Below are 26,607 nucleotides of genomic sequence, written 5' to 3'. Positions count from 1 at the left end.
TTGCCTAGAACCAGAGTCTTGTTAGAGGAGGAAATAAACAGCTCTTGCCTGTTTCTGAAATATGAATATACAGCAGTGACACAGCAAAGAAAGCTCTTGTCAGTATGTCCTTTGTCACTTAAATTTCACCTGCTCCCTTGTGTCAAAGACAAAAGAAGATGCTGAAAGAGAAGGTCCAGACCAAACCCCCTTGAACTGATGCAGATGTTACTGGGGACAAGAGGGTACCACACATTTGCGTCCATTAACTTCTTGTTATCATAGAATCGTAGAATGTTGTGAGTTGGAAGGGACCCACAAGGATCATCAAGTCCAACTCTTGCCCTAGAACAGGACAGTTGCAAGACCATGTGTCTGAGGGCGTTGTCCAAATGATTCTTGAATATTGTCAGGCTTGGTACCATGACCACCTCCCTGGGGAGCCTGTTCACCCTCTGGGTGAAGAACCTTTTCCTAATGTCCAACCTAAACTTGCTCTGGTGCATCTTCCTGCCATTTCCTCTGCTCCTATCATTGGTCACCAGAGAGAAGAGATCAGTGGCCTGCCCCTCCTCTTCCCCTTGTGAGGAAGTTCTAGACCATGATGAGATCTCCTCTCAGTCTCCTCTCCTCCAGGCTGAACAAACCAAGTGACTTCAACCTCTCCTTATACAGCTTCCCCTCTAAGCCCTTCACCAGTTTAATGGCCTCCTCTGGACACTCTCTAGTAGTATTATATCCTTTTTATCCTATATGTGTGTATATTTACTGGCTACTTATCTATGTGTGTTTATATATATGTTGTCCCTAGATGTGTAGGACAAGGCTCATATCACCAGAGTGCCATCATATATAGCAAAAGACTGGCAAATGCACAGTCCTGAGTTCCTCTGTAGTGAACCCAGCAGCGAAGGGTAAACAGCACTGACCTGTGTTGTAGTGCTTTGTGCAGTATCTCAAGTCTTTTTCTTCTTTGAGGATAAACTGAGGCAATGTCAGCCCATCAGCAACTTGCACAGCTCCTTTTTCTTGCCACTCAAATATGAGATCATTCATTGTGTAGCCAACTGTTGAGAAGAGGAGACAAATACCATGTGAAAAACATATTAAATACTGATCTGGAAAGGCACAGACTTGTAGAAGAGAGGTACACTTGGAGGCAAGGGCTTATCCTGGCCTTCCTTGGCAATGCTGTAATGAGTGGGCTTTGGGTTGAGGCAGAACTGCTTGTGCATGTGGTAAAAGCCAAGGAATGACCTGCCCTGGAGCCGTGATGGTGTGTGATGAGTTATCGGCAATAAATCACGTTTTTTTCTTGAATTTGACTTGTTGAGCTGTTGGCTATTTTTTCAAACTTGACCTCTTTCTCTGAATGAAATTGTTCATCATCTTTCCCTCCTTTGGGATAAGCAACATGTACTAGGGATAAATGTTCATCCAGAGAGAAAAAAATCCCATTTGCAGCTGAAAGCACTTTGACCTTTCTCCTCCAAAGTGAAAGGCCAATGTAAATACAAGCAAGCCAGGGCTCCTCTGGTGGGATTTTTTTAAGGTTTAGCTTCTCTAGGAAGTGTCACATGCTGAATGAATGGAAAATCCTGAGCAAGTGGTTCTTGAACAAGACTCCAGTGATGGCTGAGCTGAAGGTAGTTTGCAACTAGGGAGTGAGGTGACAGGGGAGAGGGAAAACACATTGTCTCATCTCCAAAATGGAGATGTGCACAAGACTCACAGCTTTCTAACTGCATGATGCACGTCTGTACATCCATGGGGAAGTTCTTCAGATCCATGGGGCAGGCCAGAGTCAGCGTGATCCTGAGGAGAGAAAACAGCACAAGTGAATGCCAAAGAGTTTGTGGTATTGGTGAACCCTCTTGGACATCCTATGTTGCAAACAGGCTGGTACCTTGCCTGAGACCCACTGGTTTGCTGGGGGGAATGACTGAACTTTCACCTCTTCCCTGCCTGTGTTTTCACACATGGTGTTTGAAAGCATCAGAAATGTCAAGTGCTTGGGTCTGTGATATAGTCCCCAGCAGAGTCGCCTGCTGCAGATAACTGTGCAGAACAAAGAGTTCTCACACCAAACAGTTTTTCTGCTTCTGTCTTCCTTTTTTTCCTCATGTTCACAACAATCTGGATTAGCAGCAAGCTCAAACCCAACCTCTGGACCCCTCAGATACATTTCTGGAGACTGTGACTGTTTGGAAATCTTTGAACAGAACATTTCTGTGCCAGGGAAAAAAAAAGTTTTGGTCAAGATCACACATTGCTGTGATGAAAAGAGAAACTTTGGTGGGATTTTCTGCAGGGAAAATGCCCTGTGGTAAGTCAATATGAACCTCTGTGTCATCCTTTTTTTTTGGGCCTCTCGAGACCTCTAGTTTTGTTTCTCCAGCTCCATTTTCTCAGGCTGCATTTTCTGTGGTGTATTGCTGTGCCGCCCTATACCATGATCTGTGCTCAAAATGTTTGTTTGTTTTTGTCAACAAACTGATACTAAATGATTTGATTCAGATAGCTAGACTTGTGTTATTTGGTTTGATAATGCTGAAAAAGCTGTTCCCTGAAGTGTTTAGATTTTTCAGCTTTTTACCTCCATGTAGAAATAGCAGAATATCCTGAGGGGCAGGAATTGAATTTTTCTATCATCAGACCTACAAGAAACTTAGTAGGAGGGGAAGATATTTTAACTTAAATCCTTATGTTGCAAGAAATTCTCTGCTTGAGTTTAGAGCTATGTAGGGACAGAAGATGTTGTAACAGTAGAAAGAATCGACCTGCTCAAGTTTCCTTTTTATGAAAACAACTGTGTTTTCTGTATTTAAACAACCACCTGGGTAGAAGAGATTCACCACTAGCTTGTGTGCACTTTGTTCTTCTCATTGCATCTCTGGCAGGGGACTCCATCTCTGATCGATCAGAGAGATAAGCCTTTAATTACATCTTCAAACAAGCCCCTTGAGAAGAATTCACTGTAAATATCTGCCAGATGTGAAACAGGGGTGACTGTAGCTGTGACCAGGTCATGAGATGTCGAGCATGTGCTAGACAAATGTGTGCTGAGAAGGGATCAGAGAGTGAAATCCTCAAGGGTGATTTTGGAAACCCAGCGCTGAGCACCCTGAGCTTTGGGTCCATGGGACAAAGTCTTGACTAAGGTTTGGCTGTTGCAAGAAGTAGTAGCAAAAAGACATTTAGAAAATGGTAGAGCACTTTAGACAGAAACTTTTTTTTTAAAGGGAAAGACTATGTCTCCTTTTGGAAACTCTTTGTATTTACATTGTTCTTTTCCATCATGATTGTCCTCTTTTTGTTTTTTTTTCCACAGGAAAATGTACTTAAAAAGAAACCTGCCTTTTCATTTGGAGATGAGCAAGATAGGAAAGGTTTTTAAAACAAGAACTGAAGTGTTTTCAACTTTTTTGCCTTGAAAATGGTGATCAGCTCAACCACATTGCTCCATGTCTCCTGCTGAGTCACTGCTCTGTTTTGCAGAGCAACCCCAGGGCTGAGGTGACCTATCATTCCCCCTTTTTGCTCCTGCAAACCCACCTGGAACAGAACTCTGTGCCATGCTCACTGTCAAGTTGCTGCTGGTGGTTTTACTACCTGCCTGGTTTTAGAAAAAAAGAAATGTGAGGTTTCTACATTCAGCCAGTGTGCATGGCAATTCTCTTACTGCTTTTGCCATCAGGGATCTGATCTTTGGACTGGAACCACCTTTATGTTTTATGGAGGCTGTCTATGTTGCAGAATTCAGCTGTTTGTTTTCCTGTTTTACAGCTCTATGCCACTTTTTCTTCCCCATGGCTGCCCCTGGGAGCTGCAGTGTGAGATGGGGTGTGTTACCTTAGGCAATTTTCCATTGGACATGAGACAAAAGAGTCTTCAAGACAGAGTTAAACTTTTCTTCTTTAAGTTCATGAAGTTTGATCCCAATTTCATTGGTTTGAAATAAAGAATGGATGGAGTTAGAAATTAAGTGAAAGTGCAGGATTGGATTGATTTCCTCTGGGAAATTCAGTGTAATTATTTCAGCTTCACTGGTGGATTTTTGGATCTAGCAGTGAAGGGATAAATGGGAAGAGTTATGCTGAGACAAAGCCATGAAGCTCCACTTAGCAGTTTCCCTAATTTTTTTGTCAGGTAATGCTGACATAGTTTTCATGGGCTTTTACGAGTTTTCATGTAGTACAGCTGGTTTTAGGCTTGTACTAGTATAATATCTCAATTAATTTTATATTAGGGATGTTAAGGATTCTTGTAGTGAGGAGTAGAAGTCCTCAGACAGAGAAATATAGAGATGAGCTAGATTCTTTCCTAGTCCAACCCTCGATCTCAATATGGTTTGATTAACACCTTCCTGGTTAACACTTTTCTGCTTGTTGCAGAAGCAGCAGCAAGTGGTGACCATCTGGCTGAAGTACCAACGTCCTTCTGCTCTGACATGGGTTTAACAACTGATGTAAGGAGGCATTTCCCAGCCTTCTTTTTCCACTGATTTTTTCCCTCTCTCTTCTGCAAATAAAACTGTTTCTGAAAATAAATTTCCCAGGCATAGTTGTGCCAGCAGGTCTTGAGGACAGAGCTGCCTGGGGGTGTGGAAGTGCCTCCAGAAATGCAGTGGTCTCTGCTGTCCCAGAGGCAGCTCAGCTCATGGTGTGCAGCCTCCATGCCCTTCAAAAGCACCATCCTTCTCCAAGATCCTGATCTCTGGAAGGAGGCATGAGGCACATCTCTATCTCAAGCTCTTCACCGGTGTGTGATAGAGTACCACCCAGTCCTTTTGGATGGGCATCTTATTTAATTATGAAGAAAAATAATGGTGTTTCTCATGTTTTCTTTTAAAGGGAAGCTACTAATGCAGAACTAGGACTTGAAACTCAGGTAGCTGATGGCACTTTCCCAGAATGATTCCACACTTTTCCCAACTTCTTCTGTTTGGGGTGACTGGAGAAAGACCTCTTCACTTGCAGTCCATTACTTTGCTCCCACAGTACCCACATGCAAACAGGGAACTGTATACCTCACTGCTTGTAAGCACAGGTTAATGCTGAATATAAATGATATTTTTCTTTCTTTTAGCTCATGTAGCTGTATTTCACTAAAAAAAATAAATCATGAAACAATCCTGGTCAGGGAAATAATGAAGTTTTTAACTTTTCAGTGATTTTTGAGTGAAGTAATCTGCCTTAGAAGAGTCAAATACCAGCACAGACTGTCTGCAGAGATCATAAAATCATGAAACAATCCTGGTCAGGGAAATAAGGAAGTTTTAAACTTTTCAGTGATTTTTGAGTGAGGGAATCTGCCTTAGAAGAGTCAAACACCAGCACAAGCTGCCTGCAGAGATCATGGGATCTTCATGGGGCATTTCAATTAGGCCAGACAAAGCCACAGCCAACCTGATCTGTTGTCAATTGTCAGGAGGAGGTTGCATGGGAGAACTCTGGAGGTCCCTTCCCACCACATTACTATGACACTGTTGGGTGCTCTCCCACTTAAAAGCCTCTCAATTTATTTTACCCAAAGGCACACGTGAAGTCTCCACTTTTTCATTTTAGGTTTGAACAGTGGCAGTTTAGCTCTGCCCTCCCCCACCTTGGTGGAGCTCTCCCCATTGAGTCACCTCACCTGATGCTATAGAGGACATTGCCATTTCTGGAGATCCTCAGAAGCTTGTTGTCTGTGGTAATCTCATGGAAATGGGCCCCTTTCTCATTAGCGAAGAACAAGTCAGGCTTCCAGATGGAGTCCAACATAGAGGGGTCCAGGTCCAGGGAGTCATCAGGGTATTCATTGTATGCCAGCCGTGGGTCATTCCACTGCTGTCGCAGGAAGATGTTGACCCTGTAATCCTGCACAGTGTAAGCAGGGAGCAGAAAAATGCAGTTAGTGATCAGAGCAGGCTGAAAGACCTGAAAACTGGAGAGCATGTACTGAAATCATTCTCACAAACAAACCATGTCTAGGCCTACGTTCCCAGGCTATGGCAAGTCCTCTTGGCATTATTTCTCAAGGAGCAGTTGTTATTTTTAGCTCTGTAGCTTACAGCTATCTCATAGCATGAGCAGCTGCCTATCCTTGCATGCCTCCATCACAGCAATCATCAGCTGTGTGTGAAGGGTCAAGACCTCTAGTCTGAACCCTGAGGCTGGAGAAGCGATGTTCAGTTGTAGGGGTCATAAGGGCTGGTGCCAGAAAAATGACTGCTGCATAGGATTGAGGGGAAAAGAACATTGAAGCCAACTTCTTTCAGTGTTGAACAATCCCACATTGTGACTATCTATGGTTCCTCCAGACGTGTAAGAAGAAAAGGCACAGGGAGACAGGCAGTCCATGGAAGGGATATTCCCTGTGTCCCCACTAATATAAAGTTAACTCAGATGAACTGATGGGACCGGTTACCCTTGATAAGAGTATGTGAATGTGGGAGGGATGTGCATGAAGTCTGCTCTACTAATCCTAAGTGAGTGTTCTGGGTTCCCCTCTTTAATGTCAAAATGTCATAAATGCTACAGATTTTATAGGATGGTCATCTTCTGTAGTCAAAGCTCGTCCCCCAGCACTGCGCAAAACATTATCTGCCTTGTAACCGTGTGTCTTACAGCTCCCCTGAGTTCCCCAGGCCAAGGATGGCTACTGAGGTCAAGCTCAGACACTTTCCTGAGCAATTAAAGGCAGTTTCTGTTCTCCTTGTCTTACCAATAGCTTCCCATGGTGATGTGTGTGCCCCTTTTCTGCTAAATTTCACATAAGTGAGCCAACAAATTGAAATGGGGAGAGGATGAGCCAGCTATCAGGAGAGGGATAAAAACCTCCATGTCCATAAATTAATTGAAATTTTCTAATTTTAGAGGCAGACTGCATCTGAAGAGCAGCATATAATAAACCAATTTCAGTGCCCTGGCCCAAATTAATAGTTGCTATCATGATTAAGGGTTTCTTTCGTGCCTTTCTAATACTAATGTACTTGTGAGACTTTTATTAAGAGACAGTTAATGGAGGAATGGAGGATATCTGATGTGCTTACAGGTATCTAATACCTGCTGCAGGCACTAGGACCTTTATTTCAGTAAGACTATTTGGCATTTCTGAGGAGATGTCTCTGACTCTGCCATCAGGTCTGTTCTTTCCATCTGGAGAACACAAAGCTCTGGAGTTGAAGAGTGCACGTGGTGGAGAATCTTTCTGATGTTGATGCCTCAAGTGCTCGCTTGACTGTGAACCTACAGCTTCTTGTCCAGGAAGACATGACTCTTGTGGAGTCCAGTCACACTGCAGGGGTGGGAGAGGACTGTGTCTTGGGCACCTTGTGTTTTTGGATGGGATAGTTCACAGCCAAGCCCACAGTCTAGAATCTGTTTCAGGCCACTTAGTGCCATCTGCATCCTCAAAGCACAGAAGCTACTAATGACGTTAATGATTGTGACAACAGCAAATGATCCAAGGACTTGATGCTAAAAGGAACAGACTTCTGAACACGGAAAAGTTTCTACCCTCTCTCCTTCTGCTGATACTCCAAATGTCACCTTCACAAGTCCTAGTGCATTCCTCTGACTTAATTATTCATCTCTGTCCACCTTGGATAACGTGTCTTGAGAAAAATGTGAATAGCTGTGGACAGCTGGGAACCAAGGTCTTAGCACAGGACTAGACAGCGACACAAACTTGAAAAGGGAAAGCAACCCTGAATGTCTACTTCCCATGGCCCACAGCAGCTCCCTGAACAGCTTGTGTACTCTCAATTCTCCCTTTTCTTTGTGTAAAGATCTACAGCCTTTGCAGTCAGGGGAAATCAATGTCACTGACCTAACAGGTAGAAAGCAAAAAGTTGCTTTGCTTATTCAGCTACAAATAAGCTGTATGCTAGCAGGTCAGCTCCAGTTGGGGGTTTATGTCATGTACAACACAAATTAAACTCATGTTTGGAAGAAACTTCAGTGGTAGCTGCCCAGAAGTATTCTCAGCCTGATGAACTTTTGGAAGGGGGGGTAAAATGGAGCCAATGTCTCTAGAACAGCCTGTGTTGTTGTGGATAAGCTTTGTTTCTGGAGTAAGTTCACTGCTTCAGCTCCAGAACTTGCCAAAAGGAAAGGAAAGGGTAAGAAGAGAGGTGTAGTGTGGCTCACGTTGCCACCAGAGCAGACATAAGAGGCCATAGACAGAATGACTGCCATAGTCTTTGTCACCACGATGAGGGATCTTAATCACATACTGTGGGCCAAATGAAAATTAACTTCCCACAGTAGAGGGCTGTGAGGAGGCCCCTCCTAGCTGATCTCCAGAGAACAAGTGTCCTCTACTCATGTCCTACATGGGAACAGTCCAGGGGCATGTCTGGGATGTGTGGTGTGAGAGACTGCTCTACATCCTTCCAGAGGATGTCCAGAAGTGTGGTGAGTAACTCTAGTGCATGTTATTCTTTGTGCTCCTCCTTTGGAGATGAGTATTTGCAGTGGGTATTTTTTGGTTTGCAATATAGACATGGGAACATTTATGTTTTGATATAAAAAAGGCAAGGACAAAGAAATAGAATATGTGCACTGAATGCAATTCTTTGGCTTTGCCATTCTGTGACATTAGTATTTTACCTGTCTCTCTCTGTGTGAGTATATTTATGAAGATATTCCTTCTCAAGGGGTTTAGTCCACAGTCCTGGCCTGGCCACCATGAACAGTTTTCTCCCAGATGCATTTTCCCTTACGACAGACAGCTGCATTGCACTGCAGTATTGAAGGTGCTGAACAGTCTTTTAGATTTCTTGTGTCTAGGCTTATTTAAATTTAAAAACAAGCACTGTGGCTTCAAACTGGACATGACACTGCCTCAGGAGCCAGCAGAAGGCATGGAGAGCAAATGGGGTATGTTTGTGGTTGTGACTAAAGGATCCTGTGTGTTGAAAACTTTGTGCCCAGGCATTGCAGTCAAGCTGAGAGGTGATGAGCCAAACACTAATTTGTTGGCTACCTGGAGAGATACAGTCTTTCTCCTGGATGCTTTTGCATGAGAATTTAACTAGCATGACCAAGAAGTCCACAGTTATTCCTAAATGATGGACAGAACAGACCAATTTCTGATGTGAACTTTCAAGTAAAAGAAAAAAAAAAAGGGTTTACTTGGGCTGAAAACTCAGCAAAAAAAATCTCCATATCCTTCTTATCACTTGAGCTCCTCATTTGTGTGCTAATCACATCCAGGCATTGATTATCTTATGCAGCCTGCTCCTCTGTCTGGCTCGGGAGTGGAGAGCAGCAGCTCCGTGTTGTGAAGGCATTCAGGAGCTTTGCAGTTTGGAACAATGGCATTTTACTCCCAAGGCGGAAATGACATAGGGCAGGAAGAAAATAACTGATCAAAAGAGTTCAATTTGATAATGCTGAAATGAAATTCTGCTTTGTGGCCTCGCAAGGAGCCAAGGAAATGGAAGAACATTTCAGACCTTTCCTTCCCAAGATACCACAGTCTTGGCATCTGAAGAGTGAGATGATGACAGCAGTGGTAGTGCTGTGAAGAGGGGATGGTGACTGACAGGAAACTCAATAGGTTTCAGCCCGACTCAGGGATTCTGTTAGACCAGGCTTTGCACCAGAAGGTTTTGATGAGAGACTTCACTTTGGTAGGTTTAAGTTTTGCTGATGGAAAAAAAAAACCCCAAACAAAACCAAACCAAGATAGAGATCAAACTCCTTCAGGAAGGGATTCTGTTATCCCACTTGGACAACAGAGCAAAAGGGGTTTTATTCACATTGGGTTCATTCTTTAGAAAGGGAATGAACAAACATTTTTAAGTCAACTTGCCCTGCAAAGGAGCATTACAACTGACTAATTGCAAAAAAAACTCCCCAAAAAACAACAAATCAAAGAAAATGCTAGAAGCAGACCTTGGAAAGGTTAATAAGGAACCTTGTTAGCTTGCCACAACTGTAGCCAAGTAGCCAATTTGAAGCCTGGTGTGAAAGCCACAGCTGGGCCAAGGAAAGGAGGTGCTGCAGCTAGCAGTTGTGTTGGAGATGCTGCAGCTAGCAGTTGTGTTGGAGATGCTGCAGCTAGCAGTTGTGTTGGAGGTGCTGCTAAGGAGGAAGGCTGTTACTTGTAGAAGGTAGGCCTGTGGTGAGGGGTGGGAGCAGTACCCTGGTGCTTAGTATGTGTGGTTTGCTTGTGCTGGAATCCAAAACATAAAGTTTTTCTGGGCCTTCCTACTAAAGAAGGGGAAAGCATAGTCCTCTGGACTAAGGATGGAGATGCTGGGGGTTGGGTTGTAGCTAGCATCTGAATTTCAAGTTCAGGAATTTAGTAGTGAGGTCTTTTTCTTTGGCTTGCCTTTTTTTTTTTTTTTTTTTTTTTTTTTGTGTCCCTGTATTTGAGTTGCATAGCTCCATTTCATGGCTTTTTTTTTTTTTTTAATTCCATCCTTTATTCAGTGCAAGGATGAACTCCAGTCACAGAGATGGCCAAAACACTGCAGGTCTAGCATTGAAACTGCAGCAGACTGCAAGATGTTGTGAAAACCTTTTCATTTTGCATTGTGTGACTTGTTACATGCTTATCATCTCTGTGGGACTGATGGTTGGTTTTAAGAATGACTGACTAGAAAATTGAGCTCAAGACCTAGCCTTTGCTACAGGCTTTGTGTGTGGATACTAATGTCTTTTACTGACCTTGGGTTGAGTGGGCCTGCTATTAAATGTGACCCCTACACTTCATCAGCCATATCTGCTATCTGCTGCACTGTGATTTGTGAGGCTGGAGTGAATTGTTTAGTCTGTTTTGCGGGATGATTTGGTATCTCATTGGAAAGCTCATGTACAGATGTCTCTGAACAAGTATTTAACATTTGGACAGTTGCAGCCTCTAACTTCTCCTGGCCTTAGGAGATGCTAGGAGACCAATTGTGGCTGTGCAGCACCTGACTGGAAGGTTACATTTGGTTTACTCTTTTCAGATGGCATAACTATAGCATGAAATCAGCAGAAAGAAATCTGTGTATAAATATCATGTCTAGGGGAGCCTGTGTGGCTATTTTGTGGCTTTATTTATTTTACACTCTCGTTTGCTGCATGTGGGTCCTCTTTAAATCATGGCACTGGGAGGTGTCATCTTGAGCATTAAGTCCAGCTCCTAGGGACTTCAGATGATTATGTTAAAAAAAAAAAATAAAATTCCTCCTTCTCCATGTGCCTTCACTGTGTACAAAATACTCCCAACTGCTTAAGCCAGTGAGAGATCCATAAAACTGCTACTTCCATTGGAAGAGAAATCAAAAGCATCACTTGATTCCCGATTTGCTTTGTAAGTATGTGCCTTCTCTTGGCCCCAGATAATTTTTATCCCTTCTGAGGTTTGTAGACCCAAGTCGCTACACCAAGTGCCTGTTTTGTTCTCTCTCCTTGTATTTTCTCCTTTTCTTCTACCTTCCATGATGCCTCAAACTGTAAGTGAGAATTCCCCTTCAATCTCTCTAATCCTCTGCATGGTGGCCTCATGATTTATGCTGATTTGTGAGATTCAGGCAGTGTAAATTTAAATGGCAGCAGTGATAGTTTCTGTAAGAACTAACAGCCTCACTATGGAGATGTTTTAAAGGCTTCTCTAATAGCATGTGTATGGTATCTATAAAAACCTGTGGCTCTTCTCCTGCATGTAGCAGTGCAATAGTTACCAAATATCAAATGAAGTAGTAGTCAGAACATGAACCTGGCCAAGCTTAGAGTATCTAATGATTGAGGTTTAAACCATGTTGTTCTTTTTCTTTTGGCTGTGGAAACAGCTGGGAGAGTGTTACTATCATCATTCCCAAGGGTGGATGATGGAGTACTGCTTTCTTTATGGTGAAACACTGAATTTCCTCTCTGTCACCCAAGCTTTCCCCCCCCCAGATATTTGATCATTGGTTTGAATTCAAAGTAATCAGGTCTGTCCCCAAATCCCTTCATGACAAGACCTTCTGCCCTTCACAGAAATTGTGGTGGGGAACGGATGCTGCCTGTTTGACCTGCTGCATCCTCAGACAGTGAGGAGAGACTGGCTTCTCTGCAGAGTAAATCCTAAGTTAGAAAATCCCAAAGACTGCTCTAACTTGCTGGGCTCTCGTTTTTAGATGCTTCAGTACCTGTGTTGCTTGTGTTCTTGTCAGCATTTACAAGCAGAACCGCTGTCCCCAAAGCAGCACATTATATTAGGTTGTGTGCAATGCTGCGTCAGCCTGACATCTGGACTAGCTTGTCAGAGCTGGCTTGGTTATTTCAAGACAAAGCAATGTGCCCAGAGGGTGTTCTTGGGTTCCCGTGGGAATTTTTTCTATGGAAGATAGACTATGAAATGAGTGGCATCTGGAGAGGATAGCAAGTCCCTGCAGCATGTCTTGGAGGTGAACTGCATCTCTCTCTCCTGCTAGTCTGTGCTAATTTTATGGGGCATCCTGCTTACTGGAATGCTGTGGTGTCTTTGTATGATGGCTCCCTGCTCCAAAGCATCTTGCAATGTAGGACAGATATATTGAAAAACACAACACTGTAATGTGCTCTGTACATTGCACAGGGATCCCTTATGGGCCTGTCCCCCTCTCCCTTGCAGTCTGTGGATCATGTCTGCTAGATGTGCAGGAACAGAGTATTTATTGCCTGTAATACCACAGCAGATATAAAATAAAATAGTACATTAGGAACAGATGTGTATTTTGGTTCTAGTTCTTCTTTTGCTTTATGTACAAATGAATATTTGAATACCTTTCTCACCAATGAACTCTGACAAATTCTGCAAGCCAACTATGAAATGTGTTTCTTTGTGCTTGAACAGAGTAACAGCTTTTTTTCCTACTGCTGGAACTGAATTACCCTCAACCCCAAATGCTTCCAGAACAATGGTATCGTGTCAGAAGAGACTTATAACCCCAGGTATATAGCTGCTGATCTCCTCTGATGGTGGTAGGCATGAGTACCTTGTTCAAGTCAGGGGTTGTGATCTAAATGTAAAGCCTATAACATCCTGCCTGAATGCACAAAACACCTGAAGCTGGAGTCTTGCATTCTTCATTCAACATCTTTCTAGAAAAAGAATTATCAAAGAGTAATTAAAAACTATATTTCTGGATTAGCTTTAATTAGCACAGAGGTAAGGCACTGTTCCTCCAGAGTTTTCCTTTGCTGTTCACTGATTATGTCACAACCAATCTTTAATAGTTTTCAGATGGAGCAATTATCTCCTGTTCTAGTGATTCTCTGCTCCCAATGTCTTGCCAATTAGATAGAGCCTTTGGCTATGTTCACTAATTTTGTCTGAAGTGAGCCTTAACTTGTGAACATTTGGCTTCATATTTTTTTTTTTTTTTAATTAAAAATGCTTGTCTAACAGAAATGTGTGTCCAAGAAAATAATAATCTAGTGATTCTCTTAATCTTTGGGAATCTGAAATCTGGTGCAGGCTGAATTTGAGTTCAGCTGATTTCCCTTCATGTAGTGTTGATTCAAACTTCTGGATTTATATGCACTTAAACACAAGGTATCTACAACTGTGTCCGAGAGTGGAGCCTTAGGCAAGTCTTCAGAAAAGATTATTTCCTTTTCTGACCCTTATACTTTGGCTGTACAATGTTTTTGTAGAGATGCAGGTAGAGACTGTGTGATCTTCAACTACATGCAGTGTGTGTCTTGTTTGTTGGCCATTAATTTACTCAAACCCGAGGTAAATCTTGGGAACACAGAGACAGTATTTTCCTCTGGTCACACTAAAGAGGAGGGTGATGCTGTATTTGTAATAAAGCTTAGCCAGTAGCTGAGCAGCTGTGCTGTGGTTTTTACTTACCATAGTTGTTTCTGCAATCGAACCAAAGCTGTTGATGAAAATGTTGCAGCTGACATTCACTGGTGGGCCTGCATGACAAATACAGATTGGAACAGCAGTTCACTTTATGCTTATAAGACAAAGTATTCGAAGTATTTCCACTCTGTAGTATTAAAAACTACTGTGGGAACAGGGTGACTGAGGGGTGAATATGAGAATAAGGTCTGGATGACCTGGCTGAGTCTAGTCTTGGTTCTGACGCCAGTTTGACATCAGACAATGCTCTTGCTTCACCTCTGTTCTCCAGTTTGGGAGAGTGTTTATATATATTTTCTGTGAACTCTTTTGATGAAAACAAATAGATCACAGCCAGGCAGGACAGCTTTCTAGATATCCCAGCATTGCTGTATGGGTGCCAAGCTCACCTTGAACATGATAGCAATGTATTGCAGAAAAGAGCTGAGAGGCTATTGACAGACACTCTTCTTTAGAGCCTTATTCTCTTAAAATACTCATTTAAAACATCTAAATGTTTCTGAGCTAAGACTGTATGCTCCCTATGGAGCCAGTGCAGCAGAGTGTGCTGTAGAGATCAAGGTTCAAGGACAGGTTGGGTGAGGCTTTGAGCAACCTGGTCTAGTGGAAGGTGTCCCTGCTGCTGGCAGGGGGGTTGGAACTGGATGATCTTTAAGGTCGCTTCCAGCCCAAACCATTCTATGATCAGGCTGGGTAAAGGAGCAGGTACCCCCTGTGATAATGGTGATGTCTGCCAAGGCTCACAGCTGGACAGGAGTCTTTAGGGCTCTGCCAGCAGCAATTCTCTGTTCTGTTTTGGGAGAAGGCACTCCCAGACTTTGGACCATGTGTCTCCTGGGCTTTGTTTGTTTTCAGACCAAAGCTTTGCTTAGCCTGCTCATATTAAAAAAGTTAAGGGGCCACCAAAGGAGGGGAGTGAGGATTAAGGGATGAAAAGATTGTGGTTAGAGGGTGTGGAAGTTGGTCTATTTGTGTAGTACCAGTGCTCAAAGGTATGACTGGAGTGGTTCACAATATTGCCTGGCAAATCTAAGGTGGAAAAGTTGCATTTGCACTGAGGGAGATGCCAAGAGCTGCAGTTCAGTCCTATGCAAAAAGCTGGAGAACATTTTGGAACCAGGGACATACCTGGAGCCTGACAAAACAGTGCCTTGCCCATATATAATGAGAGGGTTCCTGTAGGGCCTTAAGGCAAGGGGAGAAGCAAAAGAGGCCTCTGCTCTGGGGGGATCCCAAAGGACCTGCTACTGGTGCTGCTCAGTGTGTGGTGGGGAAAGGCAGCCCAAGCAGAGAGCAGAGGAACCTCCCCAGGAACCAAGGTGCCACTTTAATACTGGGGGAATTGATCTCTTATCTCAGTGACAGATGCTTCTGGGAAGATAAGATCTGTGGAAGTGGCAAATGTGGATTTTTAGATTATTCCCCCACTCTTTATGGAGACGAGGACTGTGTCTGCATCTCAAACACTGCCTGATGGCTCAGCCTCACTCAGGGAGTGACACTTGTCTGTTAAGGCCACATCTGCAGTCTGGTAGCTGCTGTGAGATGAAACACTTGGTGGGGAGGAATAGCTTTAACAAGAAGCTTGTGCCTTTAATCAGTGCAAACTTCCTCCTGTGTGGAAGTTAATGGAATTTCCTGATTACTAAGTAATATTTGGAGCTTGGTTTGCTCCTCTTCTTTTCCCTTTCCTCTTCTGCTTCAGCCTCTTCTGAAACTTTGTGCCTGTCCTCTGTGGGAGTAGGATTGCAGCCACATAACAGCAACGCTCTCTATGGCTGGGAGGTTCTTGGTATGAGTCCCAGGCAATTCACACAGGCTTCTGTCTAACCAGCTCCCAGACAGCCCTTTGCCAGCAAACCAGCAGCTCTCGTACTGCTCAGTCTGTGCAGCTTCTCCTCCAGACTGTTAAACGTAGGCATGGGCTAAAATATTGGGTGCAAAATGGTGTCTTTTTAGTTTTTCCTCCCTGCTTCTCCAAACCCTCTTATCCAATGGGTTTGTGAAGTTTATCCAGCAGCTGAAAGCACACATTTGATCAGGATGTAGCACTTGTTTTATCCCTTCTGTAGTCCTTCTGTTGAGCTCAGGAGTAATAGTTTTCTCCTCTGAATCCATATTGTGAACCATCTAGAAGGTCCATGTGCACGTGACTTCCCTTCCTAAAGGGAACAGCATAAGAATAATACTGAGCTGACCTCCTGGATGTCTGTGTGTGCTCATGTCGCTGACATGCATAGAATATTTTGGCCCTGTTCTTCCTGATCCTCTGGTGATGTGCTCTGGTGAAGCTGAGTACAAGATGAGCTTGGCCCAGTACACATGCAGAAGACTCGCCTTGGGGCAGCCCAGCTCTTGTTGAGGTGCTGTGTCCAAGGGGAACTATGAGCACTTTGCAGGCTGGGGTTTTTTTTTTGTTGTTGTTGAGTATTTTTGTTTTGAGTTTTAAATTTTTTTTCTTTTTTTATCTTGTCTGAGGTTCTAGAAACTTCCCTTCCTGCCACTGAAAAGTGTCACCTCTGCAGTGGGATGCATTTGTCAGGGAATATAGTTTTCCAACCGCAGGGTTAAGGGTGCAGCCTGGGTGAGAGGTCCCTTGTCCCACACCTGCCAGGTCCAGCTCTGTCCCTGTCTGAGATACTGACTTCATCCTCCAACTTAAAGCGAAGCCCAAATGCTTCTTCCTTGTTCTCAGAATGTGAATCCCCAGCTGAGTCCAGACTTTACAGCATTTATAAAAAAGCTGCAATCTTCTTTGTGAATCTTGCCCTCCCCAAAAATCAATCTGATGTGGATCTTTGGTATTATTTTCATTTAGATCTAAGCCATTAAAATGCCCTTATGAGTTACTGTAGTTAATTTAAATGGCATGCTTTGAGAGCTACAACCCCAAGCTCTGTAAAACACCTCCTATGCCTCCCATATAAATTAGAGCCTGATTTATGTGTGGGAGGCTAAGCCAGCAAAACTGCCCTGTGGGGAAGGTGTAGTTCATGAAATAAAACTGAAATTAAATTATCTCAAATAAAAATGCAATACAGCTGCCTTCAGCAAGAAGATAATGTATACATTTCATTAAATATTAAAGTTTAATTTCTTTTGTGTGTGTGCATAATTTACTAGTAGGCAGGTTTACAGAGTAGTTTTTTAACTCTTTGTGATTTGGGTAAAACCAGAAGTGTTTTCTGTTGCCTAGTTGATTACTAGGACATAAGCTTCCCACCTATATTTAGGTTTAAAAGCCCAAAATAGAGCTTATTGTTTGAAGCTGGGTGGCAGGTGTTGTCACCATGATTAATGGGTCCTGGGAGCCCTATGTTAGCATTGCAAGTGACTCTCAGGGTGAGGAGGAATCCGTGGTAGGAAACAAAAGAAGTGAATTAAATGAGCTGGACAGTGGCTGAGAAGGGGCAGGTCCCACTTTATCTCTGGGTGTGAGTCAAGGGCAAATAGCTCTGGGAAAGTGAGCTCAGTTAAAAAGAAAACAAAACAAACCCCCCCACAAACCTGCCCTTGGTAGAAGAGGTGTTTCAAGGAGCAAAGAAAGAGGTTCTGTTGTCTCTGCCAAGGCCTGCTTTGATGCTGCTTGGCTGGCAGTGAGTACAGGGTGAACTGGGGAAACTGGGTGTGAAGGTAGCTGTTGTGCTGGAGCCGTACTAGGCACTGGCTTGAGAGCCCCTCTATGGGGGCTGGCATCTGCTGAATTCCTCTGGAGCTGATGGGAGGCACTCCCTCGACTTCAGTGGGTGTAAGACGAGAGCATCACCCACTGTTAGAAGGTGCTGTGGGCAGTGACTTAGTGGAAAATTTGAAATTTTTCTTCTAATTTCTTCCTAAATTTCTAATTTCTTTCTAAATTACCCTGGAGGTATTTAAGACTTGTCTAGACATAGTACTTAGGGATATGTTTTAGTCATGGTTTAGGGGATTTGTCAGTGTTAGGTTAATGACTGGACTTGATGATCTCATAGATCTTTTCCAATCAAGGTATTTCTGTGATTTTTTTCCTAATCTGTAAGAGGTTCAGCTCCCTGCTGGTCACCGTTCAGTTTGACAGGATCCCTGAGCCCTAAATTGAAGTGTTTCCTGCTTGTGAAGTTGTTATAAGACTGTTCCCATTCCGAGTAGAAATCAAATGCCTTTCCAGACATCTACAAGGCATCCACATGCTGAATATCTCATTATCATACATATTTCATATGAACATAAAGATTGTTCACATTCCATATACAGCTGGGGAGACATTCATGAGGATTGCATGCAGTTTTCAGTCCCAAAATGAAACAAAGTCATAAAGGCAAGGATTTTGCATACCTTTAAAATTTGGCCTGATCCTGGCATCATATCCTGAAGTTCGCCCCATCAGTTTATCCAAGAAATCGGAAGGAGACATGGGTTTGGGGGCAGATCGTGCTGCTGCTTCAGCTTCTTTGGAGGCTGCCAGGCTGTTTGAGTAGAAAAAAAGAGGAGGTTTTAGTGTATATCCCATACTGGGGAGTGTTTGGGGTCTAGAAACCGAGCAGTCAGCATCTTTTTTTCCGCTGTGAGGCAGGATGGGTACCCATGTGAATTCCTAATGAGGCTGGTCTCTGCTAATTTATTTGCCCAGCCCAAACATCTCTGAATACAGAATCCCAGCTGCCACTAAAGTAGAAGAGAGATGATGAGTGGTGAAAATCCTTTTGTGAGTTTAGGTATAGTTCCTTGGCATGCCACTAAATTACAAATGCGAGCTCTGGCACTGAGCTCCACAGGAAAAATACAGTCTGAGATTAGCCTTGGGCAGCAGTTAGTGCTTAATTACATGGCAAATAGCAAGGAGCGCATTTGGTGCTCTGACAGCCTAATTTTCCAAAAAGGCAGGTAGGATCAGAGCAATCTGGAATTTGAGGCTTAAATGAGTGTTATGTGATTGTGTAGCTCTTGCAGAGCCTTTGGGACTGTAGTGGATAGAGGTATCTTTCCTGCTTGCTGGTCAGTCCAGCATTTGCTCTTGGTACCTGCAATGCAGGGGTCTGAGTTCAATACAGCAACGCGGTCTCTGGGCTGGGAGGTGTCTGGAGTGTGATCCTGAAATGATACTTGTGTTGGGCTGAGGATGAAAGGAAATAAAATCTTTTTGGGACCTGTGTGGCCTCTGGGGCAGAAAGAGTGAAATTACCAATTCATCTGCAGAAAATGAAAGTCTAAGGCTGGCAATGTTCCTTCTGACCCTGTGGGTGTCTGCAAGATCTTCAGGGTGATGATTTTGGCTTAGGAAGTCTCTGTTGTTGCCATCTACACAGGAACGAGTGACCCCTGGTACTAGGTGCTCATTTTCAACTTTGCAGGAAAGTTTGATTTCCAAGGCAGAAATAGTCACTATTCAGTTCCTTCCTTATGGTTATAGAGTTTCTACTCAAACACAGATCTGTTCCCAGGCTGAAAGTGTGGTGTAAAACTGCCTAGATCAGAAAAAACCCCCAACAAACCTCAAAACAAAAAACCCACAAGTGAAATGCAGTGTGCTTAGGGCAAGAGCTGTCTGTGCCTGTGGGTTCAGGTGCCTGATGCTGGTTAAAGCCTACAGGCAGAATTGCAATGCAAATGTATAATAAGCCAAAGAAAGCTCCTCAGGAGGAAGTGGGGCTCATTGCTTCACCCTTTGCAACACTCCTGGATTTTTTTAAAGTACAAAGGCTGTGTGGGAACTGTGAGAAGCCACTGGCTGAGCAGCTGAGAGGCCTAAGCATGTTTATAACTGGCACAAGATACTTAGCTACATATCATAGAATGGTTTGGGTTGGAAGAGACCTTTAAAGATCATGTAGTCCAACCCCCCTGCAGTAAGCAGGGATATCTTCAACCAGATCAGGTTGCTCAGAGCCCTGTCCAGCCTGACCTCAAATGTTTTCAGGGATGGGACTTCTACCACCTCTCTGAGCAATGTCCTCACAAATGACACCATGGAGACCTTTTACAGCATGAGGATCTCACCTTGGGAAGTTTTAAATTTCTTGTCTCAAGAGAGTCTGCAGCAGTTAAACCTGTTGACTTTCAGAAGAGCACTGCTAAGTACTACCACAAGATCTACCAAAAAGAATTTAGGGATGGTTACTATGCATGGCATTAATGTGACCCTGCCCTCAAAGACCTGTTCATACAATGCAAGTTTGAGCAGAGACTCCAAAGACACAAACATTATCTAGACAAGGCATTGATGAGCATTTTGAACTGTGAAGTTACTTAGGACTTTAACAATGGATTCAAAAGGGCTTGGGTGCCATAATTTCAAAATTAGGAGTCTGTAGTAAGCTGTATTTCACTGGCTCTCTCCTCTAGCGTTAGCAGTGATGGATTGCCAAGCCTTGGTTTTCAATCCTGCAAACTCACAGCTGCAGTCTGGCTTCTTTTGCAAGCTGCAACTGTATTGGGTTTCTCAGATTGTTAGATTTTGAACTGTTAAAAATTGTTTAATTTCTGCAATAAAGAGGGGAGAAAAATCCAGATCACTCCCAGTGAGAATCTAAAACTAGGATTTCATTCACCCTTTATATATTCACAATCCACTCCCAAAATGGACCTTATTTGAACTGGCTGGTGCACACTTGTGCTTGGATGTGATGTGACAAAGTGTGGATGTAGCTTTTACTACAGCCATGTGTCACTTGTTTTGTCCCCATACCTGCTCTATGAAACAATGCAAAGCCAAACTGGTGTGTTTCAGGGGTAAATGGGGTTGTGGAATGGGTGATGTTTTTTAATTATTATTATTTTTTTAAGAAGGAAAATAACAGGGTGCAATTGATTTGCAAACTCAAAGGAAGAAAGGGAGGACAATCAATACTAGGCTTGACTACTGCATTCCAGTAGAGTGTCTGCATGCCAATGAGTCTAGAGAAATATTTCAATTAAGCAGCAAATGACTTGGTAACCAAAGACTCCTGCCACTTCAGCAGCAAGATGCCAGATAGTGCAATACACTGATTTCTTCTCATTAACTGTAGACTGGAGGAACTATATGGAAATGGAAAAGTGAGGGGCTGGGGGGAAGAGGCAATACAAATCTAATAAACTTTAAGTGCAAAAAGATAACTGGAAACTGCAGTTTCCCTGGCATTCATTTTTAAAATTGAGGTAAAAAAGCACAGAAATCTGTGTTCAGCTTTCCTGAAATTCAGTGAGAAAACCCATGCTGAATATGTTCACTTCACTTCCAATGAGTGAGTGCTGATATTTCTTGGGTGCTGTTTTCTGAGTCTTTCTGCTTCAACGTTAAAAGTAAATTAATTTCATGGGCTCAATTCCTACATGGTTGTATATATCTCAAACAAATGATTCCCACAAGCATCTGAGAGAGGACCACCCTCTCTGAGCCCCACTGCTTTCTGTACCTTCGTGCCCATCCCTCTGAGCCATTTCTGTGAGCACTTTTGGGGATGTGATTAAATTATCAAAGATGGTTTCGTGCCTCCTGGTGTGTATTTTAGAAGCTCTGTTTGGCTGCTGTGTGATGTTACCCAGGAGTGGGGTAGGAATCATGAGTTCTGAGTTTCTTCCAGTTTCTATTTGGTTACTAAATGTTTTCCTAAAACTAGCTGGTAACAACTTCCCTCCTAGATTTAACAAGAAAAGGGAAGAAAGCAGGGTATGAGGGAATAGCAAAGCCTTTCCAGCATCAGGCAGATGTGTCTACTCTCTAGCTGAGAAGTAATAGTCAAAAACCAGCACTGGGAACTCCAAAGCATGGTCCACTCCACTGTGCTTTGGGGGGATGGATTACATCTAACACAACCATGGAATGTTCACTCTGGTTGTGACAATTGAGCTTTGCTATGGCAGTTTAGGTCAGACAGCACCCAAAAACTATCTGCTTCTGCTCCCTTCCAGGTCTGTCTTGGCCAGTGCTGTGTGCTGCCTTGAGAGATTTCTGGGATTTTCTCTATCCCTTTGTTCTTCCAGAAGGACCTTTGAAAGTCCAATAGGACTGTTCATCTCTTGGCCCATCAGCGATAAGGAGAGGGAAATTGCCAAGTGATTTGAAAATTATTGATGATAGAAGACAACTGGAAATTTAGGGTGGGTTGTTGTATTGTTCAGAGAGAAAATTTATTCTTCAAATAAACAAAAAGATTGAACAGGTAAGATAAATACCAAGGATGTAGTTTGCGTTGGTGCAAGAGTGTTGTCTGAGCCAAGAGCATCTTGGTGCATTTAAATAGCAGCCAGACAGTGGTTTATCTTATTTACACTGGTGTAATCCCTAGTGGATCTGGCTGAGAAAGTGCCATCAGGCAATCATCACAGTGACAACAATGGAAAGGATCTCTTCAGAGGGTCGATGAACTAGCATAATCTTTTGTGATATTAACACTGACATGTAAGCAGGCACCACCAAGCCCCTGGGATATCCAGCCCACCAGCAAGCACGTGAAGGTGAAAGCTGGTGGAAATGAACAGCCCAGCTGCTCAGGATACATAAGAATTGCATTCCTTACAACAGAGCAGTCAAGCTTTGCAGGACACCTATTACTGATTTTTCCCAGCCTATACAGGTGCTGCTTGCTCTGTCTGCATTGTTTTGTTTCAGCTAAACAGATTATTCTTATAAAAACTTACTTGTTTTACCTCTACTGTAATCTGGACATGTTAGTTTGCTCGGCTCCCAGCTCCCCAGCTGGCTGTTTCTTCCTTCTTCTCCCCACTTCCCTTCTCTCTCCTCTACCATTTGTATGACCTTTGTGCAAATTTCCTTTCTTTTTTGGCTGTGCCCAGGGTTGTCCATCTAATTAAGTCCAGCATCACAAACTGCCCTATTCTGGTTGAATACTGATACTGAGAAATAACAATTTTTTCCCTTTGCAAAGAGGAGAGATGAAGGAATTTAATTAGCACTGGGCCTCTATTCCCCTGTCAAATAATTTAATTGTTAATCATTAATTTTGAGGGTAAAAAAATAACGTTTGGCAGCAGAAGCACAAACTGTTGCAAAACAAGTGTCTGCAGAGGAAATAAATCTCTGTCAAGTGTAGAAGGCTCAGGTCCCCAAAGGTAAACTGGTGCAACACCAGTGGTTCAAGAGAACAGCACTGGGTTTATCTCTCTGGTTGGGCTCTTTGCAGGTTGGGAAAATAGAAGATACCAAATCACTTCCCCTGTTTCAGTGCTGCTCAGCAGAGGTTTCTGAAGTGGTTTGTTTGCTTATTTGTTTTTGAAACACAGCACAGGCCAGAAAGCTTGGCAGGGATGTGTTGGGAGTGGTGTTCAGGTGAGTTGGCTCACAGAGTTGTCCTTCAAATGTGATGTTTTCTGTGAGTAGATATTTGAGGGGAGAGGAATGTTCATCAGGTCTTTGAGGCAGGCTGAGGTGTGACCAGTGTAACTGTTACCCTCACTGCCTTCAAAGCCAGTGTGTGGTCTTGGGGACACAGGAGAATTCAAGAGCTTAGTTTTATTGACTTCAGCAGGCTCTGAGAGGTGTAGTCATAAAGAGAACATCAGATGGTTGGGTGCAGAAACGCATTGTGTTGTCCATGATAAACTAACGTTATCCATGATGACTCTCCCCCTGTTCTGCTTTGCTGGGTTTCCTGAACCATCTCCCTGGTCCCTTTTGACCCCTGAGCAGAGACTGGAGCCTAGAAAAGCCCAGCCTGTACTCAGCCTTGCTGATACTGGGGTTGCTCATCTCCATCGCGTCCTCAGCAGCTGGAGGAAGGAAAGGGGAGAGATTTCTCTGATGCAAAGGAACAGGAGCAGCCTTAAACTCTGCACACAGACTGTTATTTCTGACTGCGCATCAGCATGTTATCTTGAGGGAAATGCTGCCAGACACTGGCCTGGGAAGGCTTGGCAGAGACTGCAAGCAGACTTTTTTTTTTAATGATTAGATTTACTATCAAAATGAATAGCACAATCAATATTGATATGCAATTCAATTAAAAAGGATGGAACTCATTGTCTGCATGTTTTTCTCTGTCCTGTTGTCTGAATTCCTGGCCTACAGCAGTGGAGATGGACAGGATAAAGGAAGAGTGGAGGTCTGTGTGGAGAAGAGAGCCTCAATGTTATATTTTTGGCCTGGCATGGTGCAGAGTAGGTGGGTTCTGTGTGTTACAGATGTGCTGGTTGCACTGATTGCAATCCATGTGGTCATGCCCAACTGCTGGTGATCCCTTGCAGCATGGCTGTGGGATGTGCTACAGGGTGAACTTGCAACGCTAGTATTCAGAGGTGAGGAGGACATTTGGACTTGGTTGTTTTCTTAATTCAGCTGACAGTTTATGCAACAGAAGCATGGAGCAGACCTGGATGTTGGGCCAGGATAGGAAATTAGTTGTGTGCAATGAGACTGGTGAATGTGGAATTTGAGAACCTGAGAAAGGCGATTTCACTCTGAGAAAGAAATGGGTAATAAGCTATTATTTATCCCAATTCATGGAGGAGGAGAGGGTGGGAAAGAAGAAGTAGGCTTGTAAAATATTGCCATCTCTGTTGAGGATGCCTGTGCTCTGTTACTCTGAGCTGTTTAAACCAATTCTAGCTTTTGTACCAGAAGTAACTGCATTGCAGTAGTCGCAGGATGTAATCAGTTAAAGTTTTAACCCAAAGAATCCCAAAATGCTCTCAAAGGTCCTACACAACATGTTACCACTGGTGCTGGTGACTGTACAGGAGGAGAAGAGCTGGGAAGCACTTTTCCATGGGCTTCAGGGAATTAACCTTCTGTAATCCTTCCCATCTAGGAAAAGCTGCAACAACTGGAGTAAGAAAAATCTCTTCTTCAGACTGCAGCAATCCAAAGTCTCTGTGTTCCACTGCCACATTCCTGCAGCCCATGGCTTCTACCCCATATGGCAACACACCCTGTCTAGAACTATAAAACATCCCAATTACACTGATTAACTCTATGGAAAGGCACCAGCACTTGAAGCAATTGCTGACACTGCCTGGACAGAGCAATAAGAAAATAAGAAATAACTAGACAATCAGCTTGGGGGGGGGTGGGTAGAAATCTGCATGTTGTATATAGTTGAGATGGGAAGAGCAAAGGGAGACCAACAAATTGCATGGGAATAGTGCACAGTTACATGCAAGATCCCTGTGCTTACAAGGACCATCGTTCAGACTCTCATATATTGCGTGGTCATTCTTGCTTGTCTCATATTATAAAAATGTCTGTGTTAAATCCAGTTTTGAAGCCACAGACATTCTGTTTAGCAACATTCTCAACCAATATCTCTTCCAGAAGACTCTACAGCTCTTGGAGCACAAATAGTGACTTTCTGGAGATGTATGATCCCAAGCCACTGAGGCAGGTTTGAAAACATAAACAGTGGAGAATCACAAGTCAATAATGCTCAGGTTTTAATTGCTTGCAAAATAAATCCAGCAAACACCAGTAATGACTCCTGTGTGCGCATATACTGAAGGGTTTAATGAAAAAAAAAGTACAGTTGCATTTTTCATAGAAAAACAAAAGGGAAAAAAAGTCTCTGCAAAGACAAAAGCAAGTGTCTAGCGTCACATATGCTGAATATTCCCTTTAAAGTCAGAGGGGCTAGTCAGATATTTAAAGTTATGCATAAACAGCCTTCCTGGATGCAATAAATAAAGGGGAAAAGTGTCTTTACAAGACAAGGCTTCACATTCTAGGTAACAATATTCTCTTTGTTGACGTGCTCTTGATTTAGTGTTTGGCCAGAGAGCTGCAATGGGAACCTCAGTTGACGTCAGAAGGTTTTAGATCACAGACCAGACAAGTGTCAGAGACTTACAAGAAATCGTGGCTGTTCTTCTATCTATAGGTTTGTAGTTGAACTATCAGTCGTGTTTTTTCATCAGTTCAAATAGCTTGCTACGGGAGCTTTTTAAAAATTAGTTTTAGTTTAAGGATTTGTGCTGCTTGTAAGAATATTGCCACTGCTTTTATTCTTTTTTGATAAATCAGGGGTGGTATGAATAGAATTCTTTTAAGAGATACAACATGATGTGCAGAGTTGTGGTGGATTTTATCTTCTGAAACTTTTTGCTGCAGATCCTTTGAAAAGACCTCCTGAGCCAACACGCATAACCTACCTACAAAATTGTGGGTCCCATTGTAAAACTAGGGCTCTCTGATGTGTTTATTTTGTACTGTGTAAAAGGAGTTGTGTGATAAGAGAGCTTGTTCTGATGTTTTCTGATAGAATTAGTTGTTGTCATTGTAATGCAAACACTCTGCTGGAGATGAATGTTCCCTCTATGCTGTCTGGGATTCCTGGTGTAATTTATCATTTTATACATGAATGATAATGAAATGTAAATTCTGGAATGAGTGGCTAAACTCTGGGTCCCCTCCCCAGGAGGGTTCTCCTCCTCACCCTGGCTGCCCCATGACTCTGACCTCTTCAGCTCCCTGACAAAAACCCCCATTTTTTCAATGCCGCAGGACCCACGTTGGTGCAGCAGAGCAGGTTGCGTTTGATGGGGTTTGTACTTTGTCAGCCGTGCTGCTGGGAGATGATTTCTAAGCCCATAGCTCTGTGTCAGGGTGTGATGGATGGGGCTGGAAGCTGGAGGCTGCTTGTGATTCTCAGGCACATGGGGTGGCAGGAGAGGTGGAACACAGACATTTTGTTTTGTAGATCAGATACTGTGAGCTCTAGTGCAGGAAAAGACCTGTGTGTGTGTGTTTGGGTATGCCAGGAGCTGTTGCCCTGCTCAGTTGTGCTTCCAGAGGGTAAAAGCCCTGGGAGTAAACAAAGAGACAAGGTTGTAAAGATGCTTCACAAAAAGTCTTTTTTTTTTTTTTTTTTTTTTTTTTTTTTTTTTTTTTTTTTATTTACT

The 26,607-nt window shown here is 43.2% G+C and overlaps 1 protein-coding gene across 2 annotated transcripts in view; it reads right to left on the bottom strand.

The window, feature by feature from the left end:
- The window catches only part of GLRA1 (glycine receptor alpha 1), a 40,110-nt gene that overhangs the window by 5,996 nt on the left and 7,507 nt on the right, over positions 1-26,607 (bottom strand). The window contains exons 2-6 of one of the 2 annotated variants that reach the window (XM_029085289.1): positions 18,115-18,245; positions 13,786-13,853; positions 5,617-5,840; positions 1,712-1,794; positions 909-1,046 (exon numbers count right to left, since the gene is read on the bottom strand). In XM_029085289.1, the coding sequence (XP_028941122.1) occupies positions 909-1,046; positions 1,712-1,794; positions 5,617-5,840; positions 13,786-13,853; positions 18,115-18,245 (644 nt within the window). Of the gene's footprint in view, positions 1-908; positions 1,047-1,711; positions 1,795-5,616; positions 5,841-13,785; positions 13,854-18,114; positions 18,246-26,607 lie in introns of those variants that run through there. The other variant, XM_029085290.1, reaches the window with a different exon arrangement.

The sequence above is a fragment of the Antrostomus carolinensis genome, unplaced genomic scaffold (assembly GCF_000700745.2).
Source record: "Antrostomus carolinensis isolate BGI_N321 unplaced genomic scaffold, ASM70074v2 scaffold8616, whole genome shotgun sequence".
Lineage (NCBI taxonomy): Eukaryota > Metazoa > Chordata > Aves > Caprimulgiformes > Caprimulgidae > Antrostomus > Antrostomus carolinensis.
This window is presented reverse-complemented; position numbering and strand designations above follow the sequence as displayed.